At 50.3% G+C, this 24,248-nt stretch overlaps 1 protein-coding gene across 11 annotated transcripts in view; it reads right to left on the bottom strand.

Annotated features, from left to right (window-relative positions):
• Positions 1–24,248, bottom strand: part of KIRREL3 (kirre like nephrin family adhesion molecule 3) — a 385,983-nt gene that overhangs the window by 98,579 nt on the left and 263,156 nt on the right. For 10 of the 11 annotated variants that reach the window (XM_068916750.1, XM_068916743.1, XM_068916744.1 and 7 more), the window contains 2 exons: positions 19,447–19,596; positions 17,537–17,686 (listed from right to left, as the gene is read on the bottom strand). In XM_068916750.1, the coding sequence (XP_068772851.1) occupies positions 17,537–17,686; positions 19,447–19,596 (300 nt within the window). Of the gene's footprint in view, positions 1–2,861; positions 2,979–17,536; positions 17,687–19,446; positions 19,597–24,248 lie in introns of those variants that run through there. The other variant, XM_068916753.1, reaches the window with a different exon arrangement.

Here is a 24,248-nt window from a genome sequence, read left to right as displayed (position 1 = left end):
GGAGGGGGGGCAAGTTTGCGTGCGTGAATAGGCAAGATAATCTGGAAAAACAGATTTCTCCCTTGTTATGTGTCACCAGCAGTTAAAAAAAAAAAAGAAGTAAAAGGTTTGGGCCATTTAAGTAATAATAATGTCAGCATTTCACTTGTCTCTTGCTTAATTATTTCCCTCTCGCAGCCTTGCCACCTGAACCAGTTTAGATAAGATTTCAGCCCGGATAAGAAGGAAAGACCTGTATTCTCTGAAGCAGATAAGCAGCTTTTCCAGTGTAAAGAAAGAGAATATGGCACTAAAGCTTTTCTGCGGTCTGCTCCAGATTTATCAACAGCTTCTTAGCAAAGGTCTTGGGACTTAAAGCTTGTGAAGTTTTGCAAAATACTACTAAATGAGAGAATAACACTTAAAAAGAATAGAAACGGAAGCCAGTGTGTGCAAAGCCACTCATCAGCACCTGGGTCTGGCCAGCAAACCCGCAAGGTCACCCCCAAAAGCGCCACAGAGGGAGAAGCAGGGGGGTTTATCTGATTAGTGCCCATGTTTCAAGACAGCCTAGGTCCGGCCATCGTTTCCTTAGCCATGCGAGGAGCCAAAGCTCCTTCCCGAGTTGCCTACGTTTGAAAGCCCCTTCAGGACCTCCTGCTCTCTCACTTCTAAGATGTGCACGTAAATCCTTTTCCCTCATCCAGGCGTTTTATAACAAGACTTGGTTGCCAGGCTGAGCCCAGAGAAGATGTCGATAGACCTGTAAAGTCCCCTGTGACCCCCCCGGCCAGGTGAAGGTGTAAAAGAGGAGAAAAAGGCTCTCGCATCCGAGGACTTGCTCTGGCGCGTTAAAGACCCTGGAGGATCTGCGCTCGGGAGCAGAGCTGCAGCAAGGGCCTGGACGCCGCGTGCCTGGCGCTGTGCGGTTCACGCTGTGCCTACCGTTTGCTGCAGGCGCTTCCAGCTAAAACCCTGCCAAGCAGCGCGTTCGCGGCTGCCAACGCTTGCCCAACACACCCGCAGATGGGATGCCTGCCTGTGTACAAACATTTACAAACACCTTGAGCAACTCGTGAAAATGCAGCAGGTTGCTGGAAGCCGGCCACATGCAGGAGGGAGAGGGGCACGCGTGCGGGGGGAGGCTAGGAAGGTGGGGACTTGCTTTCTTCTTTATTCCTATTTTGTTTCTGCACGTTTCCCATCACAGCGTCAACAAGTGCTTTGCAGATCCCTAAATGAGTCAGCTCCCTAATGGAGCGGGCGGTCGCGCCTCGGGACAGCGGCGGCTCAGCTGAGAGGGCTTTGAGCAGCACGCGCTGCCCCGAGCGGCGAGGAAGCAAGGCCAAGACGCTCTTGGACGCCCTGCACCGCCCAGCTTCGCTGCGGCGTGGGCCAGCGAAACGTTTTAACAGCGCAGAAAGAGCTCCGCAGATAAAAAGCTAGCAGTCTCTCCTTCTCTCCGCACATACCGCAGAGTCTATTTTCGTTATACAATTTCCACCCTTCAGCGGCTCAGAGGTGTTGCCTGCGTTTCGTTGCTGACCCTCAGGCTGATCCTCCAAACGATATTTGCTCTGAGTTTCGGTCTGTGTGTGTGGTGCGTTGCTGTTGTTGGGTTCTCGTTTTAATAAATTCAGGGTGGGCAAAAACTTTCCTTCCTTCTGGATTTATTACAGGCTGGGGAGCGCTACTGCCAGGGTACTGCACAGTCTGATTCAGGTCCTGAGAGGACCAGGGATAGCGGCAGACGGAGAAAGGAGGGCAGCGGGTGGGCGGGATGACGAACGCCCGCGCGCGGGCACGAAGGCAAGCGCGTAGCGGATGGGGAGCACGCGGTTGGGGCAGATGAGCAAGGGCATCTGCGCGCGGGCAGCGGCGGGGGGGAGAGGGCCGCGTGCGCAGGGAGGGCAGCCCTCGTTGGCGCGCGGGAGGGACGACGTGGGACGCTCAGGCGGTGTTCGCGCCCGCGAACCGCGCGGTCTGCTCGCAGGCCTCCTGCTGACGAGGGGTGAGCGGCGAGGGGCCTCCTCCGGGAATCGCTCTCCAGCTCCGCGCTCTCCCTTGCCATGCCGAGCCCGCCGGGCCTCCGGCGCCGGGGGGCTGATACGACGCTCGCGCTGCAGACCGCAGCAGCGGGGAAGGATTCGGCCCCGTGCCCGCTCCCGCAGAGCTGCCCTGCCGCCTGGTTACGCTTACAAGCTCCTTCAGCCTCCCTCCGCCCGGCCTCGCCTTCCCACCCTGCCTCCCGTCCCATTATATTGGGTCTGCGTGTGCAAGTACAGCCTCCTGCCATCCTAATCATCTAAAGTGGCTATTTGAATAACAGTTGTTGGTGCCTGTAGTTTCCTGTAATTTCCAAAAGGAAACAAATCCATGCAGACTGCAATTTTGTGCCTATGAATTTTGAATGAATATCTCTAAGAGCCTTTTCTGAGGGCTCAATTTCTCTCTCCCTTCCTTCTCCTGCCTACCAGACGCCAGCTGAACGAGAGAGACGCGGCCGCGTAAGGGTCCCGACGGAGAGGCTCCTTCAGCAGGCGCTAGCGAGGTTCGACGCCTCGGCGCTCACCCGCAGGGCGCTCCGACCCACGCAGGGAGGACGTCCGGAAGCCCAGAGCGGTGAGGCACGTCTCTCCCCCGCGGACGCCTGATCCCTGCCGGCCCTCCAGCGCCGCCGGCCGGCGCAGCTCGCCTGCTCAGGGAGCCGGAAGGAGGTGGCTGGATCGCACCCAGCCCCCGGGGGCCCCCGATCCGTTGCAGGACGCGCCGGCGGACAGAGGCAGAGGCAGCTTCCAAGCCGCGGCTGACGTGAATTCCCCCTGCCTTGCCAGCTAATCTCGGGAGGTCACTCATTCTCTACCCATGAACTCTGATGGTACCTGTCCTTTTGGAGATGCTGTCGCTGGCGTAGGCTCTGCACCTTCCAAGCCATAGTAGCTGCAAGACATTTCTCCTCTAGAGCTGATTTTTACGACAGTGACAATCCCTATTTATAACTTTCTCCCTTTCAGTTCCCCCTCCTGTTCTGTTGTGTGTAGTTTTATGACAGTGAGGGTTCTCCTTTTTATGACATTGTTGTTTTTAAAGTGCTTTTATCACCTGATTTTATTACAAAATTACCGTATAGCACCCCAAGTGCCACAGCAGCGAGGAGGGAGAGCAGCTCTGGAAATGCAGCAGCTCTCTCCTGAACAGCTTGCTGCCTTGCTGGAGCGGTGGCTCTGATTTGGTGATGGATGTAGCGCTTGTTATCTAGTATATTTTTATCCATAGATATATAAAGCACTTTGTGATCCCAGTGGATACAAGGCACTATATAAATGTAAATCATTACCATTATCATTAAATACCTTCTGCATCTTTTAAACCTACCAGTTGGAATCAGATACATATGGGGCAGCTGGTATCCGGGTTTTAGCTGGTGAACCAAATGTGAGAGGTGTGATTTTTCTTTGTTAGCAATTAAATGTGATATAAAAGACTTTATTTTCCCCTTGCAATTTTTCATGCTGCCTCTGATTTGAAAGTCACTTTTCACCCACTATGAGAAATCTATGCAGACTTCCCTAGCAACAACCTGAATAAGAAACAGCTACCTTGGGTACGTGGATGCTCCCCATGTTATTTGAACCCATCGCAAGCTGTCAGGTATTTATCCCCGCAGCATCACCGGGAGGTGAGGACAGTCAGAGAATCCCCCACGTACAGCCAGATCGCAGGGAGGAGAGTTCGATTCCTGAAGGATTTACGACCCAAACACAAATATAGACATTTATATCCAAAACTGTGACTCTGCAGAATTTCTGCTCGGCTCCTGCCCGACTCCGGAGGCAAGTGACCGCACGAACCCCTCTTCTGTGGATGTTATCCACACTGCAGCGATGATTGCAGGGTATAAGGCAGATCACCTTTATAACCTGACATTTCCTGTTGGTTCCACCCAGGCCCTTTTTTCCTTTTTTTAGGGGAAGGAGGGATCTGAGCCTGAAGGACTCACGCAAGGTCAGAGAAAGAGGTTCTGGCAGCACAGAAACGAACCTGGGACTCTTGTGTTGCCATCTAGACCATAAATCATCAGACTCCCTTTCCACCCATACAGCCAGGGGGCAAGTTAAGCGGACAGCATGCAGGGTGCCTGTTTCCTGGTTTTCCACCAGCGCTGAACCTGTGTTTTGTCAGTAAGCCCGTTTTCCTTCCTGCATCTCCAGCAAAGCCGCCCGGCTGCCTGGCTGGGAGCTACCGACAGTTCCTCCCAGGGGGAACTCATCTCAGCCACCGCGGCTCAAGCCACACTACACCAAGCACGATGCTTTCGCTCCCAGCTCAGCTTCCCATGCTCAGCTCAATAGGAGCCTTGGAAACATCAATACGTTCTTGGGTCATCGCTGCTGCCGGAGAGCCGGCCGCATTGACTCCCCGGGAGAGGGATTAACCCTATCAAAGGTGGCCGCTTTGCAGCCACCAAGTGGGAGGGCAGCAAGACCCAGCGCCTGGGAGTCAGGGGCCAGGGGCCGAGCCCGCCCGGCTCAGAGCAGGGCCTGGCCAGTGCTGCCGCAGGTTGGCACGAGGTGGAGGAGCAGTTTTGGAAGCCAGTTCAGGCCAGCTCTGAGCAAGCAGGACATTTCCTAAAGGGAGATGACTGATCCAGGGCCAGGCTACTGTCATTGCTGTGATTAAGGTCCTGGTCCTGGTCCCAGGTGCTGGGGAGAGGCAGCCCTGAGCACTCACAGGACCAGTACCCAACAACGTTTCATCTCCCCTGGTCATGACAAGTGGAAGGGATAGAGCTGGGAACCTCCGATGTGCCATGAGTCTGAGCCCTGGCCTTTAACCCGCGTCCCTGTTAACCTGCAAGCAGTGACCTGCCAAGGTTCTGCAATATGTAGTTAAAGGAAACAAGCTTTTTCCTGGTTCCTGCTTTCCCCCCCACCCAGTCTCTCATGAAAGTTGCAGCCTCCTGCTGCCCAGGGGAGAGCTTCCATTTAGCTACATTTTCCTTTCTCATTTCATGCTGTAATGGAGATTCATCATAGGTGTTATATCCATAATTTGCCGTGAATCCCTTGTCTCACTCTGCGGAGGTCAGAGTTGAGCATGCTAAAGGAGGCCGATAGTGCCTCTTCTTGCCTGCCCCCAGCAGGGAAAGCTCGAGTCTAATCCCTAGGAGCAGGGAGGAGGCCAAGGAGAGGGGTCCTGGGCTGCAGCCCCAGCACCACTTCCCTGCTCACTGCCTCCCTTTGCCTTTGCACGTCTGGGATCACATCGGCACTGCAGCTCCCGGCTGGCAGCTCAAAGCTGAAAGCCAGCCAGGCTTTGAGCCAGGGTAGGTGCCGGGAAGCGGGCGGCCCAAGGGGCTGAGCTGGCCGAGGACAACCAGAACCGCAGGCTGGTTTCACAATGGAGCCTGAGGATGGGATACGTTTCCTCCCGAACTACTTGCCTGGCTTGCACTTCAGCAACTAATCAGCAGATGCATAAAGGTAGCTGAGATGAATCTCACCCAGCGAGCGGAGCGCTCTGACCTAAGAACGCATGCAGCGGGAGGACGGCTTGGGTGGCCCATGCCACTGCGAAGCAAACAAACGGTGATCTGTCTCTGCCAGCGATCCCTTCAGGTAGCGTGCACTTGCTGCAGCGTGCCACGAGCACAACGCATCCACTTGCAGAGTCCCTGCGGATCACCTGCGTTGCAGTAAGCAGTCAAACTGCGACAGGCGCTTCGTGGGCAAAGCGCAGCGCAGGCCCCCTGCCACGCACGTGCATTGCTTCAGGCTCCAGCCTGACACCACCTCCGGGGCAAAGGCAGCGCGGGACGACGGCACAGCTTTCTGGGTCCTCCTTGCTAGGAGCACGCTCCTGCACAGAGGAGGACAGTAACGTCACTTTACACCCTGGAGACGTCTTTCAGCCTGGGATATTGCCTCCTACGCGCTTCTATAGCTCAGCACCCAAGCAGAGCCCCCATCGTTGCCCAGCCTTGCAGAAATGAGCAGCTAACAATGAATTACGGGCAGTACTTATTTCACTGCAGCTTCTAACACCAGCCTCGGTGGGACTGACCGCAGCGCAGAGCCAAACGTACTCGTACACCTCACTAAGGAAGCACGGGCCCAAGGGAGGCTCCCAGGAATCAGCAGGTGGTTGCTATTATCCCCCCAAAACTTCAGATATCTGCACGGTCAACTAATTTGAGCACCGTAGGCACCCTTTAACATCAAAAAAAGAGAAACGGGCCCTTCCAGAGGGCCGTTTGTCTAAACTCTACTTTAGCATTAGATGAACATCCTTCAACAGCCCATCAATTACAAAGGACACCTGAAGGTCAACCATGAAGATGTGGCCATCTGATTTTGAAGCCTACGTTCAGCTAAAAGACCACGGTAGGAACGCTGCAGCCCCAAAGCAATCCCTGCCCAGCACTGGACGGGAAGCTGACATCTGTTAGACATGCACACAGATGCTTCAAAAACGAACGCCACTCAGAAATGCCAGGAACAGATAACATTGCGGTGGATTTGTAACAAGAGCAAAGATCCATCACAGGGTTTGACAACCCTTTCTCCACAATTACCCGGGTTAAGAAGATGGTCGTGGCTGGGACCTGTGCTGAGAAGGCAGACCACCACCACGGCAGGGAGAGCAGCTCCAAAACAGGCTGGGCTGGTGGAAGGCCTCCGTGAAATGACGCTTAAGGGGGGAAGCGCTAGACATGCAAAGGGCAGCCCAGGACGGACAGCGCTGGCAAAACTCTGTCATATTTGAGGACATGAGGAGGGCTCAGATTCAAAATGAACAAGCAAAAGCACAGCACCTCCATCCACGAGGCCTCCCAGGGAAGGGCAGCAGTGACGGCAGCAGATAAGGTGCTTGCTTTGAAGTACCAAACCAGATCCATAAGCACTAAGCGCATCCCTCCAGGACAACCACAAGCGGAGAGCGGGGGCTGGCAGACGGGTCTCCAGGAGGAACACCTGAACGAACGCTTTGCTGCGCCTGCTCCAGAAGTGTTTTCTCTACTTTCACGGCTGTCCCTGCCTCTGCCGAGCCTGGGGTTCATTTTTCATTAGGTGGGATCGATAGGAAAGCGGGGGCTGTCGCTCAGGTGATGTCACGCTTCGAGGGCCTCATTCTTCTCTGCCAGCTGACAAGGGGAGAGGGAGTCAATACTTTTGTCAGGTCACTAACAACCCACCACGTTCCCAGCAGTGACAGATCCCCAGCTGAGCAGCCACCGATTGCAGATGCCCAAACGCATAGCGCTGTAATCTATATTGCATCAAGAAGGAATGCACTGTGCGTGCACGTGTGCGTGCACGCAGCAGAGACAAAAAAGGAGATGTCGTGCGTATACATAATGCAGATACAGAGGAGCGTGTGCAGTTTTGTCTTGACTGGCAACAGAAGGAGAAATGCGTGTAGGCGTGCAAAGCAAAGGGAGATTTGCACATGCACGTGGTTTGTTTGGGTAATGCGGAATACAACACGTCAGTGATCTGAAAGGTCAAGTAAAACACTCTCCCTCGTCCACGCGCATTATGCAGAGCAGGGGCCGTTTGTTGCGCCGCAGGATGCAAAGGGGGGAAGGCTCATGGGTGCTGGGGAGAGCGAGGTTTGCACAATGCAAAGCAGGTGGCACAGGGAGCACTGGCTCCCAGGGGTGTCGTGCAAACCGGGCAGGATTTGGGGGTGAGCTGCAGACGGACTTGTGCCCATGCATCACAGAGCAGGAGGAGGCACAGACGCAGCAGTACAAGCAATCAACACAGCAAGACGGAGGGGTTTTGACACACAGCAAGAAGCCTGTGATTTCTTGCCTCTCGCTTTTCTGAGTTTGATGGAAAGCAAGAGCCCCTTGTTAAAACTATATGAAATTAGAAGTGCTGGAGCCCTTATTTATGCCTGCAAAGCTTTGCCCGCCCGAGCTCACATCCAGGGCCACGGCTGCTCGGTGCCGCAACCTGCGCAGCCTCGCCAGGCCCAGGCGCTCTGAAACGTCAGCACTGGGCACGGGCATTTAAGGAAGAATGGTCTCATTAAGATTTGCCAGGCTGGCCTGCGCGGAGCAGCAAAGAGGTGAGCAGGTCCCCTGCTGCCAACTGCAGATAGCTGAAGATCTCTGGGCCACAGGCTGCCCTGCCGCAGGCTTGCCCCTCGGCACCACGCTCGCCCCCCCCCCCCAGTTAGGGAGGTGGGCGCGCACAAAACGGCACGCACCTGAAGCTGCTGAGGGCTGAGAGAGACGGAGCTGGCTTCTCATGCGAAGGGGCGCCCCAACTTAATTGCTCCACCACCACATCACTTCGTGGCAACTTCACGGCCATCATCACCAGGAGCGATTGCTCACGGCTCCCCTGAGGGCAGCAGGAACGCAAGCAGAGCTAGCAAGAGGGGTGGGGAGGAGGTTAGCAGGAGGGAGCCCCCACTGTATCTTAAGGAATGACAGAGAATCAGGAAGGCTTTTTTATCCTCTCTGTGTGCTTTGCATCTCTCAGGTTGGTACAGACCAGAAGAATCTTCACAGAAAAGCCAAATACTTCTTGTCTGATAAAATCACGGGTCAGGCCCTCCCCGCGTTGAGACAAGAAATCATAGCTTGGTGCAAGAACCCCATTCATTCATCTCATTCGCCTAGCATTAATCATTCCTAAACGTGTCTCCTTTTATTTACTCCCTGGTTCTTCAGTCTTCAGCACTCAGGGAGGAATGCTGTTGCGATGCTCTGAGGATAGAAGCAAGGTGAGGCGCGATGGGAGAGATAGAGCAAGTGATACAGTTCAAAGAAAAGAGACAAGCTTCCAGGCGCGCAAATCTTTCCCCAGTACTGAAGCCTGTCTCTGCGCTGCCAAAGGCTAGCCGTTAATTTACGTATAGAAGATGACTCTTATGGTAGCACCTGACTGCAGAGCCTAGGGCTTTAAAAAAGCATGAATTTTGCAAAACTGCTCATAAAATGGCAGCAACACTAGACCCAAGTTCAAGTAATCAGGGATTGCATCTGCTCGGTGCTGGACTCGTCACTTCTAGCGGCCTGGTCCCGATGAACTTTCCTCTGTACAACCGGACACCAGCCGCTGTTAAGATACAGCCCTGTCTAAGCTGGAAGGAATACATTTATCATTTTAAAAGCATCTGAGTATCTCGGGTGTTTTTTGTTTGTTTTTTTTTTTAAAGTTCCTAGTCACATAGTGACAGACCAACTGTGCCTGTTTGTCAGCCTAGGACAGGCTTTATGCTCATCAGGGTGCTGTCAAAAGCAGTCCATGGACTGGGCTGCCACTGCAAAAGCTCCAGGTTTCCCACCAACTACTGCACAAGTCCCTCCAGAGTCCCTAAAGAAAGGGCTCTTTACATTGCCATGGCAATTGGACAGACGGAGCTATTCCCTGTCTTAGCAGCTCTACAACCACATGACAAAAGCAGCAGAATGACAGATTTAGCTTTAATACAAAACAAAAAAGAAAGCTGGAGAAATGGCCCTTTCTTATCTTTGCACTTTTTCACTTTCCCCTCCCCTATATTTGCCACAGGCGTAATCTGTAAGACATTAGTCTACAGTAATGAACTTTGCAGAGCTGGAGGCCGGCAGACACGTCCTATACAGCATTGCAAACCAGTACCACGCAGCTGGCTGAGATGTGCTTAATAGAGATGTAAGTGAACCAATTTTGCTCGTCTCCTTCAAAGAGAGGAAAGCGGAGCACGTGCGGACGCTGCCGTGCCTTCCCTTCCCTTCCCTTCCTTCTCCTCACCAGCAGCGCGCAAACCCCTCCGATGGGGGCGAGGGAAGAAGAGCACTTCTGAACGTCCAGGCAAAACCCGGCTCTGAAAGACCCGTTTCTTCGGCTGGTGCTGAGCGTTTAGCATATTGCACCTCTCTCTGGTCTGTTTTTACAGCTACAGATTGCATGGGACGGGTTGCCTTTTCATCCCCTTTCTTGGGCGCCAGGCACATCCAAGCCGCCTGGGTCTCCTCAGCTGAATCTGGTCGAGCCTGCAGAGATGCCCAGCCAGCCCAGGAGTCTCGCGGAGGTGTTGGCAGAGAAACCCGTCCAGCCTCTACCGGCTCACAGCACCATGAACTCAAGCTGCTCAGACACAGCATCAAATATTTAAGTTATCTGGGATTTGCGTTTGGACTGTTTGATGTTTCTGTTTCGTTCTCTGTAGACCCGGTTGCTATTCTGACACTGCAAATATTCCCAGTAGAAAATGCAGTTTTGTGAAAACGCAAACTTTTTCAAGGAGAAGAGCCTATCTGGAAGAAAATGATCACTTTTTCATCGCTCTTTTATCCCGAACTGATATTCTGACTCTACACGTTGTTTTAGAAGTATGGAAAAATAGTTTAGATCAGTCCAAGCTGAACTGTTTCTGGGTTTGAAACATCCATTATTTCAAATTTTCTCATTGCAGCTTGGGATTACAAACAAATATTGAAAAATAGGCTTTCCAGGGCCATAGCCTTTTTGTTTTCTGAACAAACTACGCTAAGAGCAAAAAAGCTGGGAAATGCAGATGTCTCAAGCTGCCAGTGATCGTTTTGGTAATACGAATAGCTCGCTCTGCAGGAGAGGACTGAAAAGACTAGGCTAGAAGGAAACCTTCAAATAAAATAAAAAGAAGATTAAAAAATAAAAGGGCCGTGATTTAATGTGAATGCATGTGACGCCTAGGTGACCCTCCTCTTCTCCTGTCTTGGCTTGTGCCGTCTTAAAAGACAAGAGCTTTCACTTCAAATTAACTCAATCTGTAGCATTAAATAATTCATGTTGATTTAAGAAAGCTTTATTTCTAATGGGACACACACGAAGGCAGAGTTAATATTAGAAAAGGCCTTGGAGGGGGAGGAGACAGGGAATTAGATGATGAAAGGTGAATGTACCAGTTAATTGTCTATCAATTATTAACTGTAAGTCTCTGCAAGTAGCTCCTCTCTCTCTCCCCTTCTATCCCCATGGTCCCCTTGCCCTGGTTGTCACATAGTTCCCACCGACGACGTCTCCCCGGGGCAGAGCCAGCGCTGTAAACGGGTCTGCCAGTCTTCCAGGATAGCCCGCGCTACAGATCTGCTGAAGAGGCTGTGATTTGTGTGCCTGGCTTCCCAGCGGTGCCGTCAATGACGACCCGCTAGCCCCACAGCAAATGAATATAACCTTGCAAGCGGGTAGGGGGAACAGGGATTTTGGCTGCTGGAGCACTGAGGTCCTAGGGCAGTCTCCTACGGAGACCGCTTAAAACCGCAACCTTTTGCCTAACACTACCCAGTGCCAGTAAGACCAACACAGGGGCTAAAATAAGGGGCTGGGGCAGATGGCTCATAAAACAAAAAGCTGGCGGCTCAGACTTCAGGCCTGCCTAGGAGCGGGGGAAGGAAGGTAGCCTCGTCCTGCAGCCCTAACGCTATCTGGAGCGGCACATCCAGACGCGGCCAGGTATCGCCAACCATCAGAAGGCAGAGCGCGCCACCGTTTGCTGCTGGGCGATTTGGGGGCCTGGCGGGTACCGACTCCTGGGTTGTAATTCCTGGATCTGTAACAAAGCTGCTGCATGGCCAGGGATGAGCTGCTTTCTCTCTCTGCACGTCTCAGCTTAGCTTTCTGCAAAATGGGCAGAAAGTGGATAACCGAGCTGGCTTGTGCAGTGAAGCATGACTTGCGCTTGCAAGGGGTGAGCTTTTGCCATGAACGGCTATTTATGAGCTCTTCCCATGAGTGGCTATTTATGCTCTGAGTTTTGATCCCGGATCCTTTTTCTGCCTCTCCCAGTCTTTGAGGATAAAAACTAGGACAGGCAAAGCTCCCCAGCTTGGGATGTACCTGTGCAGATGGCAGCGAAGGAGAGCAGCCATGCTACCATCAGGCTTCCCCAGCCTGGCCGCTCATCTGGAGATCTGCTTTGCTTGACCTGGATTCCTCAGCCCGTCTGGCGTGGGTCCCGGCACCCCCGGCCAGCGCGGGCTGAGGCTTCGCAACGCCAGTGCCAGATCAGCGGAGCAAGCCGAGGCTCACCTCTTCCCCTCCCTTTTTCTCCCTCCTGGGGAAGCCAATGCTCTGCTCAAAGTTTCTCCTCGCTTGGTTGCATTCGAGATCTGGAAACTCAACACTAATTAACGTGTCTGCAAATCCCAGCTCGGCTGCCGGGGCCTGGAATTCATTCACGGTCCCCTGAGTGCAGAAGGATCCACAAGCTAGCCCTCTGGCTCCTTAAACTACACGGCTACGAGATGCATATTTTAACAACACACATCTGTTGGCTATATAATCTCGTGTATTTGCCCTCCCTGCTCCGAGCTTTGATGGAAGACCGGAGGGAACTCTCCAGTGGTTACAGCCAAAGTGTTTGCTTTGCAATTTTGCTCGATTGCTGTCTGATTTTATTTTTAAATTTCTCCAAGTCCTAATCAGGCTCTTACTTTATTTAATTAATACTCCAGCTTAGTTAAATAGATCATAAATTAAGAAGCCCTTCCATTAAAGAGGTACCAGGTAACAAACAGCCCTCCAGTGGCTTCCAAGAGCCTGCCTAGCTTGGGTTGTCCCACCAAATTGCCGCACTGACATACTTAGCTTGCAGAAAACGCTGCTTTCTATGCCCACTTTCCAGTTCTGGTGCCACCAGGGTCCCAAGGCTGGACTTGTAGCCCCAGCAAGGGGCTTTAGTTCAGAGGCAAGGGGCTGCCAGGAGCACATCCACGGGGCCTGGTCACACTGGATTACCTGCCAAAGGTGCCTTGGCACCTCTGCAAGGCTGGGCTGCATGTGGATGCCTCTAGATCTCCTCAATCCCATCTCACAGTTGTTTATCAGCTGCTGCCTCCCACACTGGGGAGGATGTCTCCAAGAGAGTGAGTAGCCTTCCCTGTGCAGTTTGGGCAGTGGTAGGATGGAGGGTGAGCGGGGGGGTTAGGCCATGCACATGGAGAAAGGAGGGCCTTCAGCTTTGGGATGGGTTAGCTAGGTTCCCCAGCAATATTTGCCCCTGTGACTCTACAAATAAAACACTTCTCCCGACGCTGATGACACTAATAGGTTCATCTGTTTGAGCGTTTGGACTTCCAAGGCTATAGAATGATCTGTTCCACTACATTTAACCATGTAGATTTGAAAACAATGTGACAAAATCTTAAATATTTAATTAAAATACGGTGTAGCTCTGCATCTGAGCAAGGAAGTAGGAGGCATCAGCCCCGTAAATCTGTTGTCAGACATGAATGACAGCAGTTGGAACCTGCATTTGGTGGCATTAGGGGATTTCTTGATACCAAGGAAGTAGAAAAGCTGGCAAGGATGGACAAGGCAGCACCAACCCACGCAGAAGAGCAGGCAAGCAAAGGTATTTTCAAGAGGACAAGGCTGGGGTGTGATGGAGGGAGACAGAGTGAAACCTCCCAAAACAGGGAACTGCCTACAACAGCCTCACCTGGCTGACAAGCTGTTAAGAGTTGTTGGCAAATCCAGCACCACACTATGGCTCCAAGCCACAAAAGCCTCACAGCTCTGACATGGCTGCAGCAAACCATTTCCGAGACATGCGAGGCTTGCACGCCGACCTGGGGATGCCTTACGGATCCCCTCCTGCCTAGGGGATGCCAGCAGTCTCAGCACCAGCCTAAGTGAAGCTGGGCAGGCTGGGATGATTTAGGCTTTGTTCGAACCTCAAAGATGAAGCAAGGATGGTTGGAAGTGGAAAACATCATAAAAAAAAAAAATCTGGCTAGGCTTTCCTCCCCATATCAAAGCCAGAGCGATACCAACAGCTCCAAAGATGCCACCAAACATTGTTTTAAATCCATTCCCCTCCTCCTCTTAATGGTTATTTTCCCTCCATCTCAGTGCTTTATACAGCAATAAGCTCTTCTACTAGGACACTCGCAGTACTTGCATCAGCTTTGGCAGAAACAGCTCTCTTCATTGCATCAACTCCCCCAAGGAGCATCTGGGGCACGGGGAGAAATACAATGATAAACAGCAACTCTCCGTTAGACTGTACAACTCTGGCCGGGGCTATTCTGGCTCTGTGCTCCAGGGATCACTGCTACAGGACACGGCTGACTGCAATACAGCAAGGTGGATGCACGGCTCGTGAGAAATCATCGCCGTGGAAAACACCAGAGTATTCAGGGGTGCGTTCTGCAGAACGAGTTGGAAGAGCTGACAACTAGACCCTAAGTCCTGTGTCTTTTTGCAGAGTTGTATACAGTTTGTGGACACAGAGCTGCTGATTATTTGCCCAGCGGTACAGTTTTACAATGACCACGTACACCTTTTTATTGTATCATATCCCTGAGTAACAGCCACGGCAGTATCACCTCCCTCCATAAATGCAGCAAGAACCTATGTAAATAAAGAGAAATCACTGCCGCGGGAGGGGTTTATGAGTCTCATTACATCTTCATATGGAGCTGGACTGGGTATCACCACCAGCAACACGGATGGTTGATTGCTTTGCCAGCACAGATGCCTTGATTGGCAGTGCCGGATCCACAGAGAACACATTTGGCTTTGCTGCAGGGTTTGTCCCCCCTGAGTGAGGCTGTGCACCCACGCCCTGCTGATTTTATGCCACTGTGTTACTGGCTCAGCCCTTGGCACCTCTGAACCATGAAGCCTCTCGGAATAAGCTCAGAAGCAAGACACACGGTAACAAACTCCTAAAGCAGCACCCTTGCCACAACCTCCAAGCCTTAAAACAGCCTCCTCCTCGCCTTAAACCTCCAAGAAACTTTCATCCCAATTCAAGAACGCCTGCGCAGAGCTCACTTGTGGCATGCAGCAAAATGGTTATGACGACGCACCTCTTGGATCAATGGGAAGCATAGCTCCTGTACCCAAGGGGGCTTGGGAAAGGACCAGGGCAAGTGTATGGAGAATGCATCTGGGAATGATAAACACGGTGCCAAACTTGCCTCCTGGTCCTGCACTGCCTCCCCGTTTCTCCATCTGAAATCACAAGTCTTCCACTACTGGAGGTTTGCAACCTCCCTACCTGTCAGGATGCTGGAGGCGAGCTATGTCCTCCAAACACAGGCTGTCTGAGGTCTTGCTCTCGGCCATTACTGAGGGTGCCCAGCTCCCCTCTCCAGAGACGAAGAGAAAGCCAGCCTGGGCTTCTGGGGGTTGTGGGCGGCAGGACGGCTGAGGCGGGCTGGGTTTCAAGCAGAGTGCCTTTACATTTCTTTTTAAGAAAATAATCTCTCCTGGATTTAAAAATTATCCCTGATGGCAATAAAAAACTAATGGGTGCAAGAAACACCCAGCAAGTGACCGCTTCAAATTAGGCAGCTCAGGCAACATATCACATACCTGACTACCCAGTGAGCCGAAATTTGGGGAATCCAGGTTCCCCCAGGGATTGCTGCTTAGCGCACGACTAAAGCAGGCTTGTTGAGCCTGCACGCGCCAGATCCGAACGGGAGAGATGTCTGCACAGCTGGTGGCATTACACTTCTGTAACTACCTAAAATGTTTCTCCATTTTCCTGTACAAATACTCACTTTGCTTCCCTAATGTACAGTACACTGTAACTTTAGCTTGACGCACTGAACGCTGTAACCGACTGTCAGGAGCCAGAGCTAGCTCTGAACACATGGGGTGTTGGAGGCATCTACTCATAACGTGCCATTTCAATTCCCCTTCACCAGGCTGGCGAAAACACAGACCGCCTGTGGCAACATCCACCTTCCCTGCCGGTGCAGAAGGACACGCTGTCCTACCGCAAAGGTTTCAAACTGCGATCCACTGACCGCTAACGACCTTCCAGCCCCTTTCTGGGGGTGTGAATTATCACTCATACCTCCCCAACGAGCCTTAAATTTCCCCAGCACATCTGCGTAAATACATCTGAAGTGAAAAACGCGCTACCAGTGGGTTGCAAAGCTCCATTTTCTTATCGATCGTGTTTAAATTGACTGTGCTGTAACTTTAATTTTCTTAAAAGGAAAACATGCTGCAAATATAAGTTGCTGAACATCTTAGGTAAATGTACCAATTAGCAACTACCATGTATATTCACATAAACATTAACTACCATCTATTCAACACATTCCATAACCCCAAAGATAATAACGATTTCCTTTTGATCCATAAAAACATCTCTCTGCTCAATCAACGCTTTGCAGTAGCTCTGAGCTCTGACGTACGCCTGTGCACCCTGGGACTAAATTAGTTTTGGAATCTTTAGCTCTAATTAAATAACATTATTTCTTTTGTCTCGCTTCAACAACATATTCTGACTTCACAACAGAAGGCGGCAGCCCAGACAAGGGAGGGGAAGGCGACGGAGCTCGCACAGGCTTGTGGTAAGCGAAAAAGCACCACTGACAGCCCTGTTCTGCTTTCCCCTTCATTTGCAGGCTTCTTTCATGTATGGGCACATGTCAGAGCTCTGAGCAACTGCAAAGCGTTGATTGAGCAGAAGGATGGATCAAAAGAAAATTATTCTCATCTTCGGGGTCAGGGAACGAATGGCAGTTGATCTAAGTCTGTGGGTATGGTACTTTGTAGGGTTTCGGAGAGAGAAAAGCAAATTCCGTGGAAATTACAGAGCATAAATTAAAACCCATTTCCTCTGGGATGCGCAGACTCCAGTAAGGTATACCCGCCACCAGAGCTCGTTCCGTAATTAACTTCTTCAGCTGCTTAAAACTAATTAGTTCAGATAAGACACATTATCCAACTAAAAGCACAAAAATTCTTGGTTTGGATCTTGTTTCACGAAAATTTCTTTTTCCTGAAAATTGACCAAGAAAAAAAGACAAGAAAAACTCCAAATTTCCATTTGAACAAACTTTAAAAAGTGTAAATACATTCGGTTTTTGGACTGAATAATCAGAATATACCTGGGAGAGATACCGACAAGAAACATTCCCGGTTTTATCAAAACTTTTCAAGAAAAGTACCATTCTAATCAGTTTTTCCAGAGCCACATCCATGCTGGGAGGTTTCACTGGTCCAGCCTGCCTTTCCCAGTGCTCCTGATAAACACTCGCATGTACTTTGCCAGCCTGTCGACACAGCCCTTTACCTTTGCAGTACCTCTCTTCCACCTCCCATCCCCCAAGGGTCTTTATGAGATGCTGGATGAAGTCTCCTGTTTGCAATCCCGTGCAACATTCTCCTCCTGTGTTGCTCATAGGAAAGCTTAATTGCTGAGAAATGCACAACGATACAAGATCTAGTACGAAAACCTGCTTTTTCTCAAGCGGTACGGTACTTCGGGTTCTGCCGCAGAACAGCATCACGGCAAGGCTATAACAGATTGTGCTGATGCTAGTGACACTATTCATATCCTTAAATTTACCTACACACACACTGTTGAACTGGTACCTGCATTTGCTCAGCTGAAGTACCACATACATCCCAGAATTGCTGTACCCCTTAAACAGATTTCTCTGCTATTGCTCTTGGGATCAAGATGCACCCCCATTGCTCCCATGATGGGGTTCTTTTACAGCTGTTTTGATCTAGCAACAAAACATTTTGTCACAAAGCCCCTCACTGCAACCACAAAGACGAGAAAACAAGTCATCTGCAACCGATGGGGAGATGGGACTTACCGAGAACAGTCAGCCGGGCAGGTCTGGATCGGATGGCTGCTTGAATGGCCTGACATTCGTAGACGGCGTCATCTTGGAGATCAGCTCTCAAGATTTTCAGGTGATGCTCTCCAGACAGATGGTCTCCTACAACCAGGTAACGTGGATAACCTGCAGGCACACAACATGAGTTAGAAGGCAGACAGCCAGATGACCCTTAGGATGAACAGTACACCGCATAGGCCCCGATCCCAAGCCTTTCTGCAGGCAAAGGGCCTCTGTCATGACGTCCAGGAGCTTGGCAGCTTCCTCCCTGCCTTGTCAACCAGCCCAAAAAGATGGGAGAGGCCTTCCAGATTCAGTGACAGACTGGAGATGTTGCTTCAAGAGTTCAGAAAGGAAGTACTGATGGAAAAAGCAATAGCCAACACCCCTACATAAGGGATGGAATTTGCACAGCCCAGTGTTCGCCTCTATTTTCAGAGGCGGTATTAGAGGCCTTCCATAGGCAACATCCACAGCTGTGGGTGGAGCAAGGCCTCTGCTTGGCTGTGAGACAGACAACCCCCAAGTCAGGTTTTACCTTGCAAAGTCATGCTAAATTCAAAAGGAAACTTGATGTGCAAATGGCAGACTGGCACTGAGCTGCCAAGCTGCAGGGAACTAGTCTCCCACGTCAGACAGCAGTCCCCCACAAGATGCGTCCCACACTCCGAGACAAGCACTTCCGCTAGGAATCCTAGGATCGCCAGCTCCTCTGGGGCCTGTCATGGGATTTCCTTAATTCAAAATATTACAGGGGTTGGGCAGGAGATGCTGTAAGTCCTGACCTGAGTCAGCTTTTGTGCATGTTCTTGCGCTGAAACCTTGGAATAATTCCATTATTAAGCCTATGTATTAAGCCTGGGCAAGGCCCCACTAAGGCACTGACAGCCTTGATCAGCCCGATCTTCGTTCTGCAAATCTTCTGAAGCACCACAGAAGGAAGGATGCCATCACCCCATCCTTCCCTGCGCTGATGATTAATGCACTGTGCAACACAGGCATCCTGGCGCACACTTGTGGTTTTGTTGTTTTGCAAGCTATCAACAGCAGGATTTGCTCTCCTGAACCGCAAGAAATACAAATGATGGGTTTGTTTGTATTTAGCTAATTAGATGACTGGCTGAGCTGGTATCATGCGAGCTGGCAGTTTCTCTTGCTAAAGCAGCCCCAGCTCTGCTAATTGTGGAAGTCATTCATATAAGCTACATACTTCAGTGGAGCTGTTGTTACCAGTTTACGCTGCAAGGTCTTGCAGGGAAAGATCAGCTAATATGTGTAGAAGTTACGGCATAGAGCTCTGAAAAAACATTTGAAGAGGGGACTGCTCACTCAGGCAAGTCTGAGAAAAGAGTAATTATATGCATTTAAAAAAAAAGAAAAGCAAAAAGCAGGCATTGTACTTTAAAGAGCAGGGTCCCTAGAGACCAAGAAACATGTTTTGCTTTGTTTTGTTGGGTGTTTTTTTGTTTCAAAAAAATCAACCAAAATCAAAGCAAGGCTTTCCAAAGGCTTGGGTCACCCCTATGGGAAATAAACTGCTTTGTTTTGAGGTAGCGTTAAAGTTTTGCCTGCTGCAAGTTTCAACGTTTTTGTTTCAGTCAGCTAGATAGTTCTCAGTCAACTCAAAATGAAAATGCTTGTCATTTTCAATAAAAATATTTATTTTAGATATTTAAAGACAAAATGGATTCTGTTTTGTCCTACATCAAGCATTTCTTTTTTTCCAGAGTTAAAAATACAGCATCCTCATAGTGATTGATACACGATTACAACTTAGGAGTTACCAAGTAGCAAAAATGTCATCTACCCAGGCAGCTGCACCGGCACTGTTTGGCTGGGTGAGCTCCCATTTTCCTCTTTTAAGCAGAACTAGTACCAGGACTTACTTGAGAGATCCCGTCCGACTCCGAGGGCGAGCCCATCTTTAATCCACAGCACGATGCCATTATACTCGGGGATGGCACAGAGCAGGGTCACGGGCTGCCCCGCTATCACCACCTGGTCCTGCGGCTGCTGCGTGAAGGAAGAGGCTTGACCTGGAGACGGGAACAAGAGAGAGAAACAAAGTTGTTAGCTGTCAGGCGATGTTTTCTGTGCAATGCAGTGTCTTGGGATGCGACGGTCCAAGATGCTCCCGTGTCAGCCTCATCAAAACCGGAGGCTGAGTTCTGTAGCTCTTACTTACGGGATCCTCTATCGCCCACTCACACTCCCAGACAAAAAATTGCAAGGATTTTCCTCCCTAAGGAAAAAAAATCCATGTCAAAGAAGCGCCAGGCATTTCTTCTGATCATTTTATTCAGGAATGCAGTGCTAGTGTTGTAGCTGATCTAAGCAGCAGCAGCAGCATTTCAGGAAGCAATTGATGTTTTGTATTATGCCTTACATAAGAGGATGTTGGTCCTCTGTTTGAGAGACTTGCTCCCGCTTCTTGGGTAGTCTTGATTCAGGATGCACAACAGAGAACACCGCAACTCAGGAAAGCGGTTGGTTACTGCTGCCCACTTCTCCCAGATTCAAAGCCTAACCTGCTAGTATTTGCTGGAAGCTTCAGGCAAATCTGGGGAGAAAAGGAACTAATAGCCCCGGTTCAGCACTCCTTTTTTGCTAAAGTTTTATCTTTAAACTCACAAGTCGTCCAGCCCTAATTCGCCAAGCTCCTAAGCATGACACCTACCATCTCGGCTGACACAGGTGGGCTAAATTTAGTGGTCTAGCACATCATCCTCTCCTCACCCTTCACCACCCTGAATAACGCAAGAACAATTCAAAACTGCCCTGGTATCATTTCCTGCTGCGGCTGAACTGTCTCACATCTCAGAAGCAACTGAAACTTAGCGAACCCTGATGCGGAATGAGAAGTGGTGGTGTTATTTTTTTATTTTTGCTCTGAAGAACAGCAACATTGCTTGGCTTTGTTGTGATTGAAATACACAAATAACACTCAAAATGTTAAAGTCCTTCTGTTCCTCCCCCCCCCAAAATGGGTGCGTCGCTTTTCCACCAGACGAAGGGCAAATCTCAGGTTCCCACAGAGAGGCCCCGGCGGTTCAGTGCAGACCCGGACATGTTTCGGCACAGCCCTGGTTCGCTCCCTTCTCTTGAACGGGAGCTTGCAAAGCAAACGTTGCAACAGCAAGAACAAACGCTGAAAAAGTCTCCCTAACCCAAACACACACCTGGGAGGCCTCAGGCGGACAGCCTGCTGTGCTAGAGCTAGCACACAGGTATTGCTGACCCTCCAACGCTGCAAGGTCAAAGGCTGTAAAACCATTCCAGGCTCATCTGCTGATACCCGGACACCTTGCGAGCGTTGTCTTTTGTGTCACTTATTTGTAGAGCATCTACCTATCGCTGTCACTTTGCCAGCGCTTAGAAGTCTTGCTTTTACTCTAGACGCGGAGAGTGTAGCAGGAGAAAGGCAGAGAGGCTAGAGAGTGACTCACTGTATTACCTGAGAGGGTTTTAAAGCTCAGGATCCATGCTGCGAGGGAATTATTGCCCTGTAACAGGCACAGAATTAAAAGCCCACGCTGCTTCGCTAAACACCGGGTCGATACACAGAAGAGTACTGGGTTAAAGAAAAAGTTTCTCTTTCAAATCAATTTTGTTAAACCAGGACAGTCTCCGTTTGAGCCACCCTAGATCAATTCAATCCTCATTTACATTTACTCAATTTAATCATCGATTGATGATTAATTAAGCCAAGGTTAAGTGTGACACGAGTTCTTGCAAACTTGTTTCCAAATGAGTTGTTAGGCCTTGCCTACAGGGCAAAGCTACAAGGCTAAATCACTTTCTAACCTGTGCAGTTACACCAACGTAAGCCCCCGTGTGAACGCTTATTTTTCAATTTAACTTATTTGAGCTCCACTTAAACTTGTTCTTAGTTAGCTAGAGATACACGGGAAAGAGCAGAGATTTCTACTCTTTGGGGGGAACTCTTAACTCGTTTACGTACACCAGGTTAAGCAGCACTCCTGACGCTGGCGCGACCCTCCCTGCACCAGCCAGGCACCCCGCGTTCGCGCGCGCCTCGAGCGCTGTCAGCCCCGCTCCTGCCGAGCTCCTGGCTCCCTCAGCTCCCGCACGCTGGCGGGGAAGTCCGGTTTTCACCACGCAGGCTCCAAAAAGCCACAGCGGTGGACGTCAGCACCACGGTGCGCTGCAGGCACAACCGGGCAGGTTTAGGGCTGCGCGCTAGCAAACTGCGGTGACCTGATGAGATTCCAGCTCTTTTTGCTAGCAGAAACATTAGAAGTCCCATTGGCCTCCAATACCAGCAGAAACACTTGCTATTCTGAATTAAGATCAGCAATTTGATTTCCTAGGAAATACTAAATCAGCTGTATGTTTTGTTTGGACTCGCAAAGGAGAGGCCCTACCAAGATAATAGGGAAAAGCGGGGAGGAGGAAGAGAGAAAATTAGGAAGGGGAAAAAGTGAGCATTTTGCCTTATTATTTTTTCCGTATTCCACCCGCTAACTCTGTTTTCACAGCTCGCTCCGTAATCTTGACAACTCTCAAGGCAAGTCGGGCAAGCGGGGACAGCGCTGGAATGCAGCAATAACCAAAAAAAGATTGTTTTATCGGCGAGAATTATCAGGTTGTCAGCTGGGAGCTGCAAGAGTCATAATGAGAAAGCAGAAACACAAAGTGGTGTCCCTGCCCTCTGAAAATGTCCATTAAGCAGAGACTTCATTTGGTAATTGCTGTTGGAAATGAAGCCATTTTGAGTTTTTTTGTTTCTTGATTTGTTTTAGAGAGCAGCTGACGGCCACAGAAAATTAGAGTGAGAACATGGCATATGTCCCCTGCCTTTTCCTTCCCTCTGTTTGCTGAATGTGAAAAATTCTTACTTGAAAGTATTTTTTGTCCAAGGCTTCATCTCTGCTACAAACATCACCGGCTCAGTTTCAGCCACAGCAGAGGGAAAAAGAGGGTAAGGACCTTAAGAGCATTACCTGGTCCAGTCCCTGCTCCACAGCAGGATCATCTCTCCGTAAATCGCAGATGAAAAAAAATAAAACACTACTGAAGGCAGAGCTCAACTAGCTTTCAAATCAGCTTAAAGCCTGATTACTGGGTTTAACTGGGTTTGGAAGATCAGAGCCCCGACCACATTACCGCTTTTAGCCGTCTGATGTCTTAATGTAAAAGGAATAAGTAATTTGCAGAAAAGTTTTAAGGGAGAAAAGATGCTTGACAGAAAATAACTGAGAACAGGAAGACTGGGAGAGGAGGACTCACGAATGCAGGCTGAACGGTTTCAGCTAAAAGAATAGGGGCTGAAGCTCTTCAGTTTGGTATTTTTCATACAAACTTTTACAACATTATCACAAAACGGTGCTTTGGTTTCAGAACAGGGTTAATTGACTCCAAGGACAGAATGAAACAAATATTTCACTGGTCGCCAGAGAGGTCGCGTGTCAACCAGAACCTGTACTTTCCAGAGGTTTCCTATTTCCCCCGCCCCCAAATAGACCATTAACCAGAAAAATCCACTTTTAACTGTAACCCACTTTCCCAAACCCAAATTCTCACACAGACTGGAATTAAGATGAGACCACCTGTGACTAAGCCAACAAATAAGGCTCTGGGCACATCGCGCCTTCCCAGGCAGCAAAGGCAGCTCACTGGGAGCAGCTTTTCTTCGCAGCTATCTCCAAGCTTCGTCTGAGACCAGCAGGGTCGGGGATTACAAGAAAGGGAAAATCTCGGGTTAGCAGGGACGTTTCCATATGGTTAAGCAGCAATTAGTAGAGTTTAGCAGTCGTGGCGTTATTGGATATTATTAGGCTGTGGAGCCCACCCTAAATGGGATGGCCAGTTCTCCCCCTCCACTGGGCACGCGGCAGACAGCAGGCTCATGGCAGCAGTTAGCAAAGGTGTGGGGCAGATGGCATTTTAGGAAACAGAGGAGGATACCATGGCAGGAGACAGCGGTAGCTGAAAGCCTGAGGCCAGGTGTATCAAGTCTCTCAAAGAAACCACACTAGTCTGCTGCAATCCTGGGAGATCCCCGTTTCCAGGCTCCAGGCATCTCCAGTAAAGTTGACGTGGGCTGGGCGAATGCGGCAGTCCTCCTGTCCACGACTAGCCATCATCCACCCACGATCTCACTACCACCTCCTGTAGCGCCTTCCCGCTATGCAAAGCAGACTCAGGTTCTAGTTTTTGCAAGCATCTGCCTGCCCCATGGCAGCAATCGCTAATGCCAGGGAGATGCAGCAGCTTGTACAAAACCCCCCACGCTGCGCTCCTGGAAACGTGGTCCTGTGCTATTCCCACTCCCAGTTTCTCCCTTTTCAAGAATAAAGACTTGGGGAAACTTTCACAGAAAGATATAACCCAACCGATGGTTAGATTCCTGCAAGCGTCACTGGGAGTCGCTGGGCACCAACTCTGCCCCCCAAGAGTATTCACGTGAGCGTCTTCTGCTATTCATCTAATAGAGGAGATGCACCAAGCAGATGCAAATATTAGGACTCTGAATGTCTTTTTTTTTTTTTTTTTTTAAACAAAGCAAATGGATATGTAAATAAGATGCTAACAATGCCTCTTGGCCACATTCCAACATGACGGCAAAGCCCTGTCTGTGCTCTCAAGCTGCCCTTCTGCTGAATGCAGATTGTCAGCAGCGGGTCAATCTGCTATTGTAGATGGGGCTTTGGTGTCAGAGACGGTG

This window comes from Struthio camelus, chromosome 22 (genome assembly GCF_040807025.1).
Source record: "Struthio camelus isolate bStrCam1 chromosome 22, bStrCam1.hap1, whole genome shotgun sequence".
NCBI lineage: Eukaryota > Metazoa > Chordata > Aves > Struthioniformes > Struthionidae > Struthio > Struthio camelus.
The sequence above is the reverse complement of the archived record's forward strand: the minus strand, read 5'-3'. Positions and strand labels throughout refer to the sequence as shown.